The following is an 18,781-nucleotide window of genomic DNA, read 5'->3' on the forward strand; positions in this document are numbered from 1 at the left end:
CGCCAAAACGTCACGTACCGGTACCGGGATATGAGTACTTCCCATACGAACTTGGACTATTAAGAATGTATACCAGAACTTAAAAAGATTCTCACGACTGAATTGAGTACTAGCATTTATGAATGTATGTAATTAATACAAGACATAGATGGAAGCATCTAGGTCAGTGAATTCAAAGCAACCAATGTGTTGTTTCGAAAAAAAAAAAAAGAAAACAAATGATATCGATACATATGTGCAGTACTCCATAGTGAAATGCCCTACGATACCGGTGCTTCTGGTCGAGATTCTCGTGAAAACTGTGTGTCGATTTTAAGTAAAATAAGAGTTACAACTTGCTATACTCCCCTAGTTTGATTCCTCCAGCTTCTGCCTGATAACTACTATATAGATCTAATTAATATGACGTTAGTATGGTAATGTGGTAATCACACGATATAAGGGAGATGAGAAGGAAAATTGTTACTAGACAAATTAAACTGTGACTACGTACCTTGACTTTAAGGACGCAGTTTACTATACCGAAGGCCTGCCGGTAATTTATAGAAACTATATGTTCTTAGAAATATTTACTTTTTATAAAGTGTATTAATAGTATTATAGTATAATACTGTATCACTCGAGTAGATCTGTTTTGATTATATATCTCAATTCTCTCAGATTTATTTCAAATATGTTTGTTGTATATTTCTGACTAAATTGACATAAAATAACAATCTTTTGTGAAATCTAACATCAATAAATAGAAATCAATTGCTAGCTCTGCTGCAACTTGTTTTGTAAAAAAAAATAATTGTGTAAAATGTTTTACAAGTTTCGGATGTTCCTTCAGAGTTGAAGATAATTTACTTCCTAGTCCAAACCTTCCACAGGACGACGAGTGATGGGAGCAGGCAAGGTTTGAATCCGGGACCATCGATAAGACCGAACAACAGTGCGCAAACTCACAACCAGGCGGCAGTTGTGTGAAAATGACAAAATTTTAAAAAAAAAGTAGTCTGTAGGGAGAGACTTTTTTTTTGTCAGAGATTGTAACAAAACTCTTACAGTCTTAGTTGGAAATGTTTTTTGTCTGAGATTGTAACACAACTCTTACAGTCTTAGTTGGAAATGTTTTTTGTCTGAGATTGTAACAAAACTCTTGTAGTCTTAGTTGGAAATGTTTTTTGTCTGAGATTGTAACACAACTCTTACAGTCTTAGTTGGAAATGTTTTTTGTCTGAGATTGTAACAAAACTCTTACAGTCTTAGTTGGAAATGTTTTTTGTCTGAGATTGTAACAAAACTCTTGTAGTCTTAGTTGGAAATGTTTTTTGTCTGAGATTGTAACACAACTCTTACAGTCTTAGTTGGAAATGTTTTTTGTCTGAGATTGTAACAAAACTCTTGTAGTCTTAGTTGGAAATGTTTTTTGTCTGAGATTGTAACACAACTCTTACAGTCTTAGTTGGAAATGTTTTTTGTCTGAGATTGTAACAAAACTCTTGTAGTCTTAGTTGGAAATGTTTTTTGTCTGAGATTGTAACACAACTCTTGTAGTCTTAGTTGGAAATGTTTTTTGTCTGAGATTGTAACACAACTCTTACAGTCTTAGTTGGAAATGTTTTTTGTCTGAGATTGTAACAAAACTCTTGTAGTCTTAGTTGGAAATGTTTTTTCTCTGAGATTGTAACACAACTCTTGTAGTCTTAGTTGGAAATGTTGTTTGTAACAAAAGAACTGGTTGGTTGACACATTTGTCAGTATTGCCAGAGGACTTTGATGACCAAAGTATCTCAGAGCTACTGGTTTAAGGGGTAGAAATCTTCTTTAGGAAATTAACAATTTCATACTCCAAGTAGAAATCAAAGATTGAGAACACATCATTAGCACACAATATTACCCCGATTCAATAATAAATAAAAAGTAAAGTTCCCCTTTCAGAGCTTACGGCCCATAGCTCAGACTATGTTCCCCTTTCAGAGCTTGTGACCCATAGCTCAGACTGTTTCCCCTTTCAGAGCTTGTGACCCATAGCTCAGACTATGTTCCCCTTTCAGAACTTGTGACCCATAGCTCAGACTATGTTCCCCTTTCAGAGCTTGTGACCCATAGCTCAGACTATGTTCCCCTTTCAAAACTAGCGACCCATAGCTCAGACCGTGTTCCCCTTTCAGAACTTGTGACCCATAGCTCAGACTGTGTTCCCCTTTCAGAACTAGCGACCCATAGCTCAGACTATGTTCCCCTTTCAGAACTTGTGACCCATAGCTCAGACTGTGTTCCCCTTTCAGAACTTGTGACCCATAGCTCAGACTGTGTTCCCCTTTCAGAACTTGCGACCCATAGCTCAGACTATGTTCCCCTTTCAGAGCTTGCAATCCATAGCTCAGACTATGTTCCCCTTTCAGAACTTGTGACCCATAGCTCAGACTGTGTTCCCCTTTCAGAGCTTGTGACCCATAGCTCAGACTGTGTTCCCCTTTCAGAGCTTACGGCCCATAGCTCAGACTATGTTCCCCTTTCAGAGCTTGTGACCCATAGCTCAGACTGTTTCCCCTTTCAGAGCTTGTGACCCATAGCTCAGACTATGTTCCCCTTTCAGAACTTGTGACCCATAGCTCAGACTATGTTCCCCTTTCAGAGCTTGTGACCCATAGCTCAGACTATGTTCCCCTTTCAAAACTAGCGACCCATAGCTCAGACCGTGTTCCCCTTTCAGAACTTGTGACCCATAGCTCAGACTGTGTTCCCCTTTCAGAACTAGCGACCCATAGCTCAGACTATGTTCCCCTTTCAGAACTTGTGACCCATAGCTCAGACTGTGTTCCCCTTTCAGAACTTGTGACCCATAGCTCAGACTGTGTTCCCCTTTCAGAACTTGCGACCCATAGCTCAGACTATGTTCCCCTTTCAGAGCTTGCAATCCATAGCTCAGACTATGTTCCCCTTTCAGAACTTGTGACCCATAGCTCAGACTGTGTTCCCCTTTCAGAGCTTGTGACCCATAGCTCAGACTGTGTTCCCCTTTCAGAGCTTGCGATCCATAGCTCAGACTATGTTCCCCTTTCAGAGCTTGCGATCCATAGCTCAGACTATGTTCCCCTTTCAGAACTTGTGACCCATAGCTCAGACTATGTTCCCCTTTCAGAACTTGTGACCCATAGCTCAGACTATGTTCCCCTTTCAGAACTTGTGACCCATAGCTCAGACTGTGTTCCCCTTTCAGAGCTTGCGACCCATAGCTCAGACTATGTTAGTCAAGTGGAAGTTAAAAATCCCAGTTTTCATCAGCATTCGAACCTGAGACCCCCGGATTAGAAGCCATGCATTTTAACAGCCACCAATGATAGACATGTAGGTTTAAACTTCACAACTGAAGGATCCCCTGATTGTTGTCTTCTCTTATAGTTGTATCCTCTCTTAAATTAGCTGCTCCAAAATACAAGACCTAGAACTAGTTTCAAATGAACTCCCTTGGTTATTTTTAAGTAGGCTTACTATGGAAATGTACAATGTTTCTTTTAGTATTAACACAGGGTTTATACAATTAAAAACAACCTTGACGCTTATTATTACATGGTTATATGTTACTTTTATCGGCTTACTCTAGATGACTCTTTAACTCTAGATGACTCTTTAACATTCATGCGAAAAACGACTATTTTCAGAAGCTGAATTAAACAACGTATAGTCTATCAACTATTTCAATTCAATAAAGCCAGAGTGTTGAGGAAAGTTTTATGAAATATAATTTAATTAGGCCAACTGTTCACTAGACCTTTAGAGAGGACATAAGATAGATGGACTTGTGTTCGAATCTTAAAGGAATAGCCTTTGTCACATCTTGGAGTTTCAAACCATATGTATAATGTGATATATCTTAAAGGAATAGCCTTTGTCACATCTTGGAGTTTCAAACCATATATATAATGTGATATATCAGGGAACAAATCAATAGGTATAGCCGTTGGGTATACTTAGTATTTTGATCATATGAAAAATATAGAACTATGGAGAGAAACATATTTGTTTTTAAAAAACGTATCTCTTTTTTCATTGTAACAAAACAATCAATTTTAAAATTATTTCTAATTAAACAACTATGAGACCCAGAAACAACTTTTGACATATTTTATTTTACATAAAATGTATCATTGCTTCTGCTTCTTCTTCTTTTTCTTCATTTTCACAGCATTGGGACCTAAGCCATACTTACTCAACCTAGCAGCAGACATGACCTTACTCAACTGACGTTCCAGCTGTCTGCTGTCCAGTGTTTTATTTTCTCCCATTTTGTCTGCAGCACTAAAATTTTTGATAGAAATTTTCTTTTTCTTCTTTTTGACCTCAGTGGCATTCTCTGTATTGGATTTCTTCTTTCTTTTCTTCTTTGTCTTCTTGGCTGGGTCTGTGCTTTGGTTTTGTGTGTTGTTTGAACTGAAAGTTGGAACTGGGTCGGATTCCATTTTGTTTGTTTTCTTTACTTCTGGACTGGTTGATATCGCCAGATTGAGCTGCTTAGTTGAAGACTGAGCTTTAGACGAAGGAGATAATACATCATCAGGAGACTCCACAACTTTCTCCTTGATTTTATTTCGGGATACATCCTTACTTACAGAATGATCTTTCGAATGGGGAGATAATACATCAAGATGTTTAACTTTTTTCTTGATTTTACTTTTCGGCTGAATGTTTTTGCATTCAGAAGGATCCTTGTTATTTGTTAATGTTTCATTATTGTTCCTTATATCAAGTGTGACCTGACAGTCATCAATTGACATCATTCTGGCATTAGTCTGTTTGTCAGTCAAAAATACATCAGTTAAATTTTTATCTCCCTTTTTCTTCTTTTTCTTTTCTGGATGATTTGAGCTATCCTGATCCTGAGATAGTTTCTGTCGTTTTATTTCCATGTCAGAGTCTTCTAAGCAGGCTTTTCTTTTCCTCTCTTTCTGTGTTGATACCAGCTTCTTGGAAACAGATTCATTCTTGGAAACAGATTTAATCTTGGAAACAGATTCATTCTGGGAAACAGTCTCTTCGGTTTGCTTTTCTCCCTCTGAACTCCTTTCTTCATCCAAAGATTTTTCCAGGCTTTGATCACCTGCTGTCTCAACAGCAGATTCACTGGCCCCTGATTTCTTTTTCTTCTTTTTTTTAGCCTCTCTGGTGAAGAAAAAAATAGAAACATCTCATGATAAAAGCTTTTCAAAGATATATGTCACATTTGAATGCTCAATCAAGTCAATAAAATCAGAGGTATTGTATACCTTGTGTAATAAAACTGACATAAATATGTACATTTGAGTCAGGCCAATTATTGGATTCAATTAATTCAACATGTTTAGAGTTTAATGCAACCAACATTTCCAACATATCTCATTGCTTGGGTTCAAAGTACCAGTAAGTTTGAATTGGATAAATCAGTTGACACATTCCTTACAGTTCACAGGCAACAAACAAGGTAATGGACTAAACTACATTAGCTGATTATTGTACAGTGCTCAGCATCCATCATGTTACCCTTTGTAACAGAAATGGATGATTTGACATACAGGTATTTTACTTAGACTATTAGGCCTCTGAGTCAAACTACACAATGAAAAGTCTTTTTAACATTGATAAAAACACAAAACAAAAAGTTGTAAATTAAAAAAGCACATGGATCAAATGTCAAAATACAATTACTATACAGCTTCCATTTAACAACAGGTTTCATACACAACATGCATCAACAACAAATGTGTGCTGAAATAATGGTATAGCTGTCCAAAGATGAGAGTGGGTATTCATCGCTGAATGATCATAATAAAAATTTTTTATTATAATTCAAACACTTACTTTGGTTCCAGCAGGGATGGCAATATTTTCACCTTTTTCTCAAAACTTTTAGCCCTGGAATGAAATTTTCGTCGCTCAGCAAGTTCTTCCTGTTTGGACTTGTACTGACTCATCTTCTTCACTGAAACCCAGGAATTGAGTTCTCTCTCTGGAGCCTTCAGAATCTGTTGAAGAAATCAAACTACATTTATAGAAAACCTACTGGACTGTTCATACTTTAAATATATAAACACTAAATATTATGATACATAAAAAGTAAAAGTATGTTTTTCTCTTCTAGAGTTAGCAGATGATGTCAAATGCAACTATTTTTGTGTTTCTACATCCAATTGATGTTATGGAATCCTATGTCCAGCACAAATACCAATGAACCTTTCTCACAAATATTCACACTGGAGATGAATGGAATCAGGACAACTTAATTAATCATCTCAGATTCAAAGCGAGACCTTTAACATTTGGCAAAGTCTGTAAATTGATGTAATATTTTTAGATTTATTCCTGAGCATCCTAAAATTTGAAAATGTTTAACTGGTTAAAAAAAAAAAAAAAAAAAAAGGTAAGGGGAAGTAAATTCAAAATACCCTAATAGCCACTATTTCAGATACATTTCAAGCTTTTGTTCCTGCCTCATGGATCTTCAGATGAATGTCTTAACACTAAAGTGTTTAGATAAAAACTAACATTTGCATGTACACATTTTGGACAACAGAATATAAATACAAATGACTGCATTATATTTATAAACTATTTCTAAGACTTTAACTATTCTAAGATGATATTTACATTATTTGAATCTTGCATATGATAAAAACCTAATATTACAAGATATAACAGTCACAAAGAGAGAATTAGCATAATACAGTTTTTGATGATATTAGCTATCTTGGACTTGAGGATAAAAAAGGTCAGTGGCAGTTATGTTTTTTGACTGCCCAAAATATTAATCAATCAATCAAGTCAGAATGCAGATGTTTATGTATATATGAGGCCCAGCTGTGACCTACATATTCTTCCACATATGACGGCAAAGGACAAGGCAAAGGACAAGGGGAACATGTTCATCACTAACTCATCTATAGATGATGACATGACCTATGATCTAAAGTTGGTGCTTTAAAAAAACAATGAAATCTTCTTTGACAACATGTACCACTTGAATACAATGAACTGAAGCTCAATAGACAATGTATTGTAGCTTTACACTCACTTCTTCTGTTGAGAGTCCATAATCATTGGGGACCACTTCTCTATAGGTAAATGGCAGAGAATCAATTTTGTCTTTTAGATATTCTTCAATGTATTCATCAAATGTTTTCTTGGCTGGGCAAATAATTAAACAATTAAACAATTTCATTGGTTACAGTATTAAACCTGCTACAAGGATGTAACATAAAACTAGTCAACAAAAAATAACAATAGAAACAATAACAATAGCAACATGTTAACAAAAATTAAAATAAATAAAAAAGTAGAAAATTGTATAATTATTAGTACTAGAACTAACAAATTTAGAAATGAATAAGTAAATACATAAATATTACAGTCAAACCCTGTTAATTAGACCTAAGGTTTATCTGTCAAAATCCTTAAGTATCAAAACAATTTCTATTATTATATATGTAATGTTATCTGTTCATTTGGACTGAAATTCTACTGAAGGAGACCAAAGAACAAAAGAGCAAATACAAAAAATAAGCCTCATGTCGGAAATGTGGCACTTCAGAAAAATACATTTTTTTAACCATCCAAACCAATGATGCAAAAATGAATGAAGATTGTGACACTGCAATGACCGCAAATGAGGATGATGCCCTTTTGAGGTGGTGCAAATGACAGCACAGGATACTAAGAGAGACATAGAAACTTTGCAGCAGTATTTGATGAAGGAGAGCAGCCCCATTGCTGGATTAGATGGTGATGATTATGTTCAAGTGCAGTCTGTCAAGAGAATGTGTCAGATCCCACTGGATCAGATCTTCAAGCATTGACTAGAATTAAGCAGATACTTTCTCTATGCTTCGCATATATGAAGAAAGTTTGTAGGTCTTTTTTGTATGTTAGCTAAACATGTCAATCACACAGTTAAAAAAGTTTAATAAACATTTGATATAGTACATAAATTATAACACAAACTGTCTTGTAGGATAAGGAAGATTGGTTTAATCAGACAAGTTGGTTATTAGGATAAAAAGACCATATCCAGATGTGATCAGATTAGCTTGATTTAACTGTAATATTTATTCCACAAAAAAAAATGTTAAGTGTTGAATATCAAAATGAAATAAAGAAATTGCATTAGGCCTCTATAATAAATAGAAAGACTTACTTGGATCAAAAACAGGTAGCTTTTCAACCAATCCTTTCTTCTTTTTATTTTTTTTCTTTTCAGCTTTGTAATCATGTGTGGGGTCATAATCAGCATCCATCTGCAGTCAATACAAAAGATAAATCACATGTGGGTAAAAGATCATAAATGAATTTTAATTATAAGTGGCTATCAATAGTAAAATAGTAGTTCCAGCATTTTAATTTTTTCTATATTGTTTTAGAATTGTACCAAAACCTGAAAAAAAGAGCAAATTATTTTAAGCTCTTGAAAATTTACTTTAGGAATAGAAAATGCCAATGAATAACTAAGCAAACAAACAAAAGAAAAACGTACAACAAAATCAGGATCATCAACTCCTGGTTCATAGTCTTCTTCATAACCTTCTTGAAAGGCTTCTTCATTCTCTCCATCACCTTGTTGTTCCTCATTTATTCTTTCCTTCCACCAGTCATCTACAAACCAAAAATTTAGAATGAATAATTATTGTCAATGTAATTTTACATCATCTTATCTTATATAATACAGACGTTTCTTCAAAAAAGAAGATGATTACGTCCTACGCGTCATGCATTTAGTCATGCATATTAACCAATGACTTAAATTCTGCCAAGTCATTGGTTTTCCTGGCTAGCCCAGGCAACCCATTCCATGCTCTAATAGCACTAGGGAAGAATGAGTATTTGTACAAATTTGTCCTAGCATATGGGACGAGGAATGTGCCTTTATCTTTGTGTCTTTCAGAGTATTTTATTAAATTTTGTTTTTGTATTTGAAGATTATGGTTCAGTGTTTTATGTATGATTGCTACTTTACTTTTGAGCCTTCTGTCCTGAAGGCTTTCTAAATTTAGTGATTTTACTAAAGGTGTTACTCTAGTCAAATATGAATATTCATTTGTTATGGATCTCACTGCTCTATTTTGTGTCTGTTCCAGTTTCTTAATGTTTTCTTGAGTTGAGGGGTCCCAAACGGAGGATGCATATTCTATTATTGGCCTAACCAAGGTTAAATAACATTTTAGGTTTATGTTCTTATTTGATTTATAGAAATTTCTTTTAATAAATCCTAATGCTTTGTTTGATTTTTTTGTAGTTTCATCAATATGTGGATTCCATGACAGTTTTTCATTTATTATAAAACCTAGGTATTTTGCGTTTTTAGTCTGTGTTACTGGTTTGCCGTGAATAAGATAAGTGGAATTAATTTGTTTTAGTTTTTTTGTTACTCTTAACAACTGACATTTTTCTGGGTGGAAAGACATGCTCCAATTTGATTCCCATTTCTGTAATTCATCTAATTCTCTTTGTAAAATATCTGTGTCTTGTGTTGTTTTTATTGTTCTATATATTATGCAATTGTCTGCAAATAATCTGACTTTTGTTCCTGAAGTAATGCAATGTGGTAAATCATTTATGTAAATTAAAAATAGTAGTGGACCCAAGACTGTTCCTTGGGGTACACCTGAGTTTACTGTTATCGGTGTTGATTTAGAGCCATTTATTATTACAGTTTGTTCTCTCCCTATCAGAAAATCTTTAATCCACTGATGCAGTGGACCATTAATGCTGAAATATTTTAATTTTTTAAGCAAACTATGGTGGTGAACTTTGTCAAAAGCCTTAGAAAAATCTAGTAAGATAGCATCTATTTGTTCACTATTATCTAAACCTTTTGAAAAATCATCAATTAGTCCTATTAGTTGTTTCATATGATCTATATTTCCTAAAGCCATGTTGGTATGGTGTGAGGACATTATGTTTGTCTAAGTCGTTTATGATGTTGCTACATATTATGTGTTCTAGGATTTTAATAATAATAATAATCTTTATTATTTTTTTAAATAGGAGGGTGACATTAGCTTCTTTCCAGTCCTTTGGTACTCTGCCCTGGTTAAGTGAAGCCTGAAAGAGTATTTTGAACACTGGGGCTAGCTCATTGCTTAGTTCTTTGAGTAATCTAGCTGGAATACCATCAGGTCCAGACGCTTTATTTGGTTTGGTGTTGGCTAATAGTTTTTGAATTCCATTTTCTTGTACTACTATATCTTCTATGTTGTCTACTTGGTTCAAATTCAGTAATATGTCTTTGTCTCCTGGGGCTGAGAATGCTGATGCAAAGTATTTGTTTAGGATGTTTGCTTTAGTTTCATTATCATTATGTATTATGTTATGTTCATCTTTTAATGGCGCTATGCCTGTTGTTTCCATTTTCTTAGACTTAATGTATGACCATAGGTTTTTGTTTTGTTGTTATCTTTAGATATTACATTGTTTATGTATTCACTCTGCAGCTGTCTGCTTACATTTTGGGTTAAGTGTTTAATTTTTATATACTTTTTGTAAACTCTTTCTGCATTAGTTTCTTTAAATTTTCTATTTAGGTTTTCCTTCTGTTTACAATTCCAGAGGTTGGTTAATGTCTTTTTCTAATAAGAATGTTTGTTGAAAGTTTAATGCAGCTTGGTGTAGTTGTGTTAGATTACATTTATTCCAGAGTAAGATTTTTCTTTTGGGTTTTGTACTGGCTACTGCTTTTATCTGACTGTGTATTTTTATGATCTCATGGTCTGATAGACATCATGGAGAGATTCCTACATTCACCAATCAATAAGAATGTGTATTTTAGAATCTGTATGAGTATTTTAATGTTTTATGTTAAAATGTGCATATTTAAGTACTATTTATACTGGTTGTGTGGTATGCGCACTGGACTGTTACCTCAATGGTCCATGGTTCAACACTGTCATGCTAGAGGTTTGGGCTAGAATATCATAATGTTCTATTCTGAAGGAACATTCGAAACATGTTAACAAAAACAAGCAAACAATATTAGAGAAAGTATACTTTTTTTTTCAAAAAGTCTCTTTAGAGACATTTTATGTAGACACATCTATAGAAAGATCTATAGATCTAAAACTATTTCTTTAAAAAATTTTGCAAAGAAGACAAGTCTGTAGAAAGAGCTTTTATATAAAGAAATTCAGTTTGAAGGTGGGAACATCAATATGCTAGCAAGATCCTTTTTTCAAATGGGATCCTCTTGGACCATATGATGTGAAACTATAAATAAAATCAAAACTTTTACACAAATAAATGTAAGTGCAAGACACCCACCTGGTTCATCATCCACAGCAGCATCATATTCAAACTCAGGTTTCTTGGCTTCAGCACCATCTTCACCATAATAATCTTCATCAAAATATTTCTTGAAAAAATTTTTTAAGAAATGAAAAATTTTTTAAGAAATGTGAGATATGCCTTAATACTTTGTTTTGTCAAGTATAACATTTAAAAAAAAAATGAAATACTCATTTTAAGTTGTTGTTTTTTTTTTATATACAAAAACAACTTTCCATTTTCTGTAATAGCTCAAAATTAAATATTTCATCATAATTTCAGTTTATACCTTTGCCTTACAGTGGAATATTAAGTGCAGTATTCTACATAACTTCCAATAGATGTCCTCTACATATTTGGTCACAATATAATAAATGTTAAGTTATTGTCTGATAGTTTTCTTTACATCCTTGGTGCTTTTATTTTTCAATGTTTAAGCTTCTCTTATGTCATCCTTCTTTAAGTTCACAGAAACAAATTGAGTTTGGCAAGATAGGAAAATATCTAGTCCAGCTATTATACCAAGTAATTTGCACAATTCTGTATGGTTCTAAATCTGGTTTCTATACTACTACAAGAATTTCACCAGATGGTGCCTGGGCACCATTTTTGGGCATGAAAAGACAAAAGTACACAACACAAGGTTTATAAGATTAGAAAAGCTGACAGATTTATTTTAAAATCTCTGCTAACCTGCATTAGTTTATTGTGTTCATCAGGATCAAAATCTGCCTCCAGATCATAATCCAGGTCAGGTCTATCAGCAATCTGTCTGAGTTTCTCAAGTTTTTCTTTCCTTTCTTCTATTTGAATCTTTTGTAATAGACGAATCTCTTCCTTTCTCTGCTCTTTAAGCTTGACAAAACAAATAGTTTGCATGTAATTACAAACATAAAACCAAAAATTAGATTTTATTTTTGATGCCTATGTTGGACTGAAATAAAATTAAAATATTCGTCAAGTATTTGGCTGAGGTTGAAGTAGACAACTTATCCTGTATGAAAATCAGATGAACTAAAAACTTTACAGAACCAATTAACTGTTTTATAAAAAAAATTTGTTTACCAATCTCTTTTTGTCCAGCTTTCTCTGACGCTTATCTGCTCTTCGTGTATCCTTTGTCCGCACTGAAGTTTCAATAACACGAGGGTAACTTTTAATCTGCCAACAAAGTTATAAAACATATTAAAGCTTCAAATAACTTTTAAAAATATCAGATATGTCTCTCTACTGTAGATATATAACTTATCAGATATGTCTTCCAAGTGTAGATATATAAATTAAAGGAAAACATATGCATTAAAAAAAAAAGTGTGAAAACCTCATCACCACCAGGCTCTTCATGACGAAAATTATATTTATGCTCATACTCTTCCGCCTTTTCAAGAAAGTCTTCTTCTGCTTCAAAGTTTGGTAGGTTAGCTACCCTGTCCTCTTCATCACTTTCTTCACTACTGTAAATAGCAAGTGATTATGATTAGTCAAAATGTGAGCTAATGAGCAAAACACTTGTTACAGGGTTAGTAGCACTTTTCCATGACAAAATTTTAGGAGATTTTATGAGGTTTTTTAAGGATGAAATGTATGATAAGTGTGTGTTTCCCATCCGTTTGTGTGATACATAGTAAAACATCAAAACTAAGCATTTATCAAATCAATTATTGTTATTTGATTTTAAAAATAATAAATACCTTGCCAATATGCCACAGAAACAATGTTATCAGCTGTGGTATGCCCACAGAAAATGTAATGAAAGTTATCTTTTAATCAACTTGACTGTCATCCCAAAACCTCAAACAACCATTTTTTTCAAAGATTTAGTAAAGAACATTACAAATGTTTGCTTTCCATTTTTTAAAATAAGAAACATTCTTAGAGATGCCTTCATAATGTGTATTCTCTGTGATGGAAATTTACATTTTTAGTTCCTATGTGTATCTTATAGATACTAGAGTCATGGTGTGCATTTGAGGTAATGTTTTATTCTTTCATTAGCTAACTTAAATCCTTCTCATAAACAGAGCCTGTAATATATAGGACAATATAGGCTTATTTGATAGATTGTAACTAAAACTAAGTCACTAAAAATCGTGGACTATTCATGGCTTTGTGCAAAATATTTTCGTTAAATCTACCGTAAATCTAAAGTTTAGATCTAAGTCACTGAAATGGACTTTTCACGGCTCTGTACGAATTATTTTTGACTAGATTCTAGTGATTTAGCGTATTTCTAGAGTAATCTAGACATTAGATGTATCGAGTGTTAGACACTACGTTAGTATTTGCATTTTTATTTTGTATAAAGACGCACCATAAATGACGGACTTTGAACGCGATAGTGACTTTAGGACTTAGTTGGATTAGAGGCTACCTAGAGACAGAAAAGGAGTTGGTGATAGGATTTCATAAGGGGAGGACGCATTTTAGCGACAGAGACATCGACTGTGTCCTTTTGTTTGGATTGATCTCTCCACTTGTTAAAACTAGATGTGTATGTTTGCTTGTAGGTTAATCAGAGTAATCTGTCGGAATCAGACAGGCATCAATTAACTACAAGACAAATAGGCATCATCACACGAGATCATTAAATTGACTAAAATTCACAGTGTTTTCAGGTTAGGTGCAAATTATCTTCACTAGATCTACTTAGATATAAATCTAGATACTGTTACTAGCTAGATGTCTTACGGATTTTACACGCGAAGTCACTCTTACTGTTACAAGAAGATTTTAGGTAAGGGAGAGCAGGAGGGGTGTAGCCTACACATTAGGCTGGTAATTGATATAATTATAGACAATAGTTACTACAGACTAGATCTAGCGCACATTGAAAAGAAACAACCATTTCTGCGCTGCCTTCAGAAAAATAATGCCAGGTGAAATGCTAGCTTGAACCAAAGGCCATCTTCAATCACAAGGTCCTTCACAAGTAGGTGAAATGCGATGTAGATGAGTCACTGGTCAGCTCATTAACACAGCCAGCCCATAAGGTCATGTGATCAGAATGCCTAGTTATGCTGTTTTTTTTGTCCCCCACACATTTTTAGCAAGAAATAAGCAAAATTATATTTAAAAAATATTGGGTAAAAATTTTAGGAGAGTGGACAAAATTTTAGGAGAGTTCTGGTAATTTTTAAGAGAATTTTAGGATACTTTTCATTTTTTGGAGATTTTAGGAACACTATGAACCCTGTTGTTAGTACTTTGATGGCACAAGTAGCCTTTTACCTACCTGTCTTCCTGGTCAATGTAGCCATTATTTAAGATATAATCTCTCAAGACTTTTTCTTTTTCACTTAAGTTAGGATCATTCCAGTAAGCTTTTAATGGAGCCTAAATTTAAGAAATGTTTAAGATGTACAGAATAATTAATCTGATTTCTGAATATGAACTAGCAATAAATAAAGCTCTATAAAATGTTTCAAAATCACAGTAGTCAAAAATTGTGGACAGAAATATTACTTACAAGTTCAGATGCTGCTTCTTTATCATCAAGTTCATCCTTCATTCCTTTAATCCATTCAAGGTAATCATTTTCTTCTTTTTTCTAAGAAAATAAGTAGTACACATACAAATATCCACAAAATTTTAAACAAAACTGCTCAAATATTCACAGAAAAGAACAAAACAATAGTTTGAATAAATTGATACATTACATCACAAACTACACAAACAAAATATCTGGTATGGTAATAATTTTGCTCAATATAGAAATAAATACAAAAGCAGATAAAATGAAAATGAGCCGAAGACATCATTGACTGAAATGGACTGTTGTATGCAGGAGAATGACAATTTAACAAGCAAACTCAACAGACATAAAAGAAATTAAGGGAAATTGCAAAATGCTTCAATAGATATTTTGTACGTTTGGTACCTTCTCTTCTAACGTTTTTTCTTTCCTCACAAGAAGACCTTCTTCCTCGTCACTAGAATCATTGAGAACTTCTTTGAAACTGAAAACAGAACAGTTTGATATAATAATTGTAAAACTTAGTTTACTTTATACGTTAGAAGGACAGGCTAAAATAAAACCAAGCATCAACAGCACAAATTATATTAAAGATTCAACTTTTGATAGACATGGTCAACAGAATATTTATGAAATATTCAATTTTAATTTACGCTATCATTCAAATAAACTTTATTTAAACAACTTTTGTGACACAGCATAAAATTATTTTTTTTTAAAAATCAATTTGTACAGGTACACCTTTACCTGCTAGCAAGAAAACGTATTAAATAGAATAAAAAAACAATGTAGGATAAATGTAAACAGAAATATAAAGGTGATAAGCACATTTATCTTCAATAATAAAAGCATAAATTTAAAAAACAAAATTTGGATTAGTCTAGTGTCTGCAATTCCTTAAAATATTTTTGTGCTATATGTTGTATTTGTTTTATTTTGGTGAAAAGATCTGTAGATAACAAATTATTGACTAATCAAAAGAGCTTGTATAAAAACCAATTACTTTACACCATTGTGGGATCTCAGTTCCAAGACTGACATTATGAGCCATGAAATGAAGTGCATGCAATCAAATGTTTGTAACTTAGTAATGGTATTTAGTAGTCACTTTTATTACCTTTGTTTTATTTCCTCTTGTTCTTCAAAGTAACTCTTCCCTGCTGGCTGCTTAGGTTTTGATTCTTCATCACTTTCAATTCTGTTATTTTATAAAATAATATCTTTGAGTGAATTGATATAACAAAAACAAAAGATGTAATTATATGCTTTATTAGATCAATGAGGCATTCAGAGGATAAGTGATAAATAACTAACCCTGCCTTTTCAAGCAAGAATTTTCTTTCATGATCTTTCAGTGTTGTAGCTTTTTCTTTTTTTTTACTAACTGGCTTGGCCTCCTCTGTAATTACAATGTAATAATTATTGAATTTTGAGGCTAAAAATTAAAAATTGAGACTTCCATGAATGAGATTTTGTCACTATTTTTATCCTAACAACAACAGAAAAAAAAAAAAAAAAAAAACTAGACAGACTTTTCATCAAACACTTACCTTTAAAGAATTTTTCTCCTTCTTTGTATAATCTAGATTGCTGGAATCTAACAACAGCATAAGCTCGAAGCCAGTCTTTATCCATCTGAGGAGTGGAGCGCTGGAAAAGAAGAAGTAATTTATGGAATATTAAATTGTAGATATATAGAATCTAGAGAAAAAAGAATGCCATTATTGAGTAATATTTTATTGTCCAAAAAGATCACCACCAAAATTGATAGTATTAAATCTCTGCTATTCTCCAGATAACATGTTAATCACATTCAATATACTTCTAAAAATAAAATGTAAATATATTTATATAGAAGAATTTGTCTGATATTTTATTATACAATACTCACAATTTCATCCTCTGAAGATGAATCAGAAAAATCTGCATCTCCATACCTGTCTAAAACTGAAAATAAAAGAAAAATAGCATTCAAATTTCTTAAAGAGATACAGAGATATTTTGTAAAGTATCCCTACACATCTAGTTAAAATAAAATCTGATGTCAAAGAGACGTGGAGTGGATATGGTCTACTACCACAAGTTTTTTTTCCTTGACAACCAGACTGAAAACTTTTAATTTAAATTGAATGTTCTGTATTTTTTAAATTAACTAATTCCTTCATGAAAGTCATTTTCTTTTCAGACACCAGATGAACTAGAGACAAGGAAAGAAGGACTATTTCTCCTAACGCATAGACACTGGATATTTCTATTTGGGCCTGTTGAATGCTAATAACAGATTTAGTAAAGGCAGGGGAGAGCATAATAGGCAAGGGAGATAAAAAAAATATTTTTATTACTTTATTTTTTTGCTATTTGTCAACAAAAATTGAAGTACCCCTTTCAGACCTTGCCACTCTCTGGGGAAGATGATGTAAAAAAAGGTCAAATGTTTCTGTGGCCCACAGTTAACAAGGGTATCATGTTGCCAGCACAATGACCATTTGCCTTTACTTTTTCCCCAAGTCAGGTGTAAGAAATTGATGGGTTCAAAGTTCATTGTGATGCTGTAATTTTTTTTTTCTATTACAGAGAATAGCTAATAAACTTGATTTTTTTTAGTATCTTTGTTTTGGTTAATTAGTTAGTTAGCCCTGAGATTAAATCATCTGAACTTTGAAGCCATCAATTTCTTTTTTTCCCTCGACTATGACATCCTAATTACCACTATAAATTTTAGTACTTGATAAAAATAAAGAGCTAAAAGACGCATTGATGTGAGAGACTCTTATTAGGTTTCAGTGCCTGCCATGATTTTTCCTGTCTTCTTGCCTTCATCTAGTATACTGCATCACCACATTCTTTTTGGTCTTCCTCTGCATCTTGTCATCAAGAGGATAATTCTAAAGTTAAAAATGATTTTTCGTTAAGTTTATCTGAAGAGTACCACATTATTTCAAAATAAGCCATCGCTATTTTATTTCAGTTTCTTTAATCTATTTGAAGCATTAGTGCAAAGCAGGATTTTCTTATGTGTTGCAACAAGGTTAAAGTATAGAAACAGGCTTGATGCAACAACAGAACTAGAACTATCTAGATTTAGATAATCTATGTTAGAATTCCACTTTCCATGCTAATATCAAGAAATTATCCTCTTAAAGACAAGAAGTGAAGAACTGAGTAACATGAATGACACATGAAATGCGAAAGACTAGATCTAATTTATAAATTAAGTAGTTTTATTCTCTTTTGAAGTAGTAGTAATAATGATTAATCTCAGACAGTAATGACTGTAATTTAAAAGTAAAAGTATTTTTATAAGACAAGATTTAACAGTCACAGTGACACAGACTGTAAGTAGTGTAAGACTCTAAGACACACTTCTTATGTCGTAATGATTACAGATATCTAGACTGAGATCTAAGTTACACTTTGAGTTGGACTTAAGAAGTTGAGTCTTGAGTCAGAATCAGATGTCTGATTCAGTGATTGATCATATTGATGTGACAGAACTGTCAGAACCAACACGCCAGTGTCGCCAGACGGCGAGAGACTTGAGTGACTTGTCACTTGTGTAGACTTCTCAGTTTCTGTCAGTTGACTTGTCACTCAAAAAAAAAATTGTGAATGAATGCTTACACATAAAGGACATTAAAAAGGGAACATTTCATTATCTTACGTTTTTGTTTTTCTTCTTTTTTACGCCACTTTTCATAATTTTTTGCATAGTTTTCATTTATCTTAAATTCAACTTGATCTTCTTCGTCAGAGTCTCCAGCTAATAAATCCATGCTTTACTGTAAAAAGTCAATGTTTACTACTCTATTTATATCATGTACATCCGGTTTAAGACAGCGCAGTTACAAGAAAGAATAATATTTTATATAATGGTTAAAACCTAGACTTGAAAGCTAGATCTAGATCTATATCTAGAAATAGATCTTCTTCTTAACTTATATGATAACTATATTTCAGTTTTCTTTTAAATTTTAAAGCAATGTAAAATGTTTTGTAAGATTAAAAATATATTTTAAAATATTATGTTTATTATTGCAG

General features: G+C 33.0%; 2 protein-coding genes across 2 annotated transcripts; both read right to left on the bottom strand.

The window, feature by feature from the left end:
• Nucleotides 1-2,524: 2,524 nt before the first annotated feature.
• LOC129926334 (hornerin-like) lies at nt 2,525-3,625 on the bottom strand. Its single transcript, XM_056029656.1, has 2 exons — nt 3,588-3,625; nt 2,525-3,230 (listed from the first exon to the last, which is right to left on the bottom strand). Exons 1-2 carry the CDS (start codon nt 3,623-3,625, stop codon nt 2,525-2,527), a joined length of 744 nt encoding a protein of 247 aa, XP_055885631.1.
• Nucleotides 3,626-4,099: 474 nt separating this feature from the next.
• On the bottom strand, nt 4,100-18,563 carry LOC106065001 (protein KRI1 homolog). The gene is made up of 17 exons (XM_013223713.2): nt 18,405-18,563; nt 16,635-16,690; nt 16,294-16,393; nt 16,058-16,142; nt 15,861-15,941; nt 15,149-15,227; nt 14,738-14,818; nt 14,504-14,604; nt 12,593-12,725; nt 12,337-12,432; nt 11,965-12,126; nt 11,269-11,359; nt 8,489-8,607; nt 8,153-8,252; nt 7,034-7,146; nt 5,824-5,987; nt 4,100-5,148 (listed from the first exon to the last, which is right to left on the bottom strand). Exons 1-17 carry the CDS (start codon nt 18,514-18,516, stop codon nt 4,134-4,136), a joined length of 2,688 nt encoding a protein of 895 aa, XP_013079167.2. The 5' UTR covers nt 18,517-18,563; the 3' UTR covers nt 4,100-4,133.
• Nucleotides 18,564-18,781: the final 218 nt, after the last annotated feature.

The sequence above is a fragment of the Biomphalaria glabrata genome, chromosome 5 (genome assembly GCF_947242115.1).
Source record: "Biomphalaria glabrata chromosome 5, xgBioGlab47.1, whole genome shotgun sequence".
In the NCBI taxonomy this organism is placed as follows: domain Eukaryota; kingdom Metazoa; phylum Mollusca; class Gastropoda; family Planorbidae; genus Biomphalaria; species Biomphalaria glabrata.

Bases quoted from the DNA above. Each gene is read 5' to 3' on its own strand.
- LOC129926334 (XM_056029656.1), bottom strand. From the start codon at position 3,625: ATGTTAAAGAGTCATCTAGAGTTAAAGAGTCATCTAGA. The intron at 3,231-3,587 runs GTAAGCCGATAA...TGACTAACATAG, and splicing joins GAGTTAAAGAGTCATCTAGA to TCTGAGCTATGGGTCGCAAG.
- LOC106065001 (XM_013223713.2), bottom strand. From the start codon at position 18,516: ATGGATTTATTAGCTGGAGACTCTGACGAAGAAGATCAAGTTGAATTT. The intron at 16,691-18,404 runs GTAAGATAATGA...TTTTATTTTCAG, and splicing joins AAAAGAAGAAAAACAAAAAC to TTTTAGACAGGTATGGAGAT. The intron at 15,942-16,057 runs GTTAGTTATTTA...ATAAAATAACAG, and splicing joins TTCTTGCTTGAAAAGGCAGG to AATTGAAAGTGATGAAGAAT.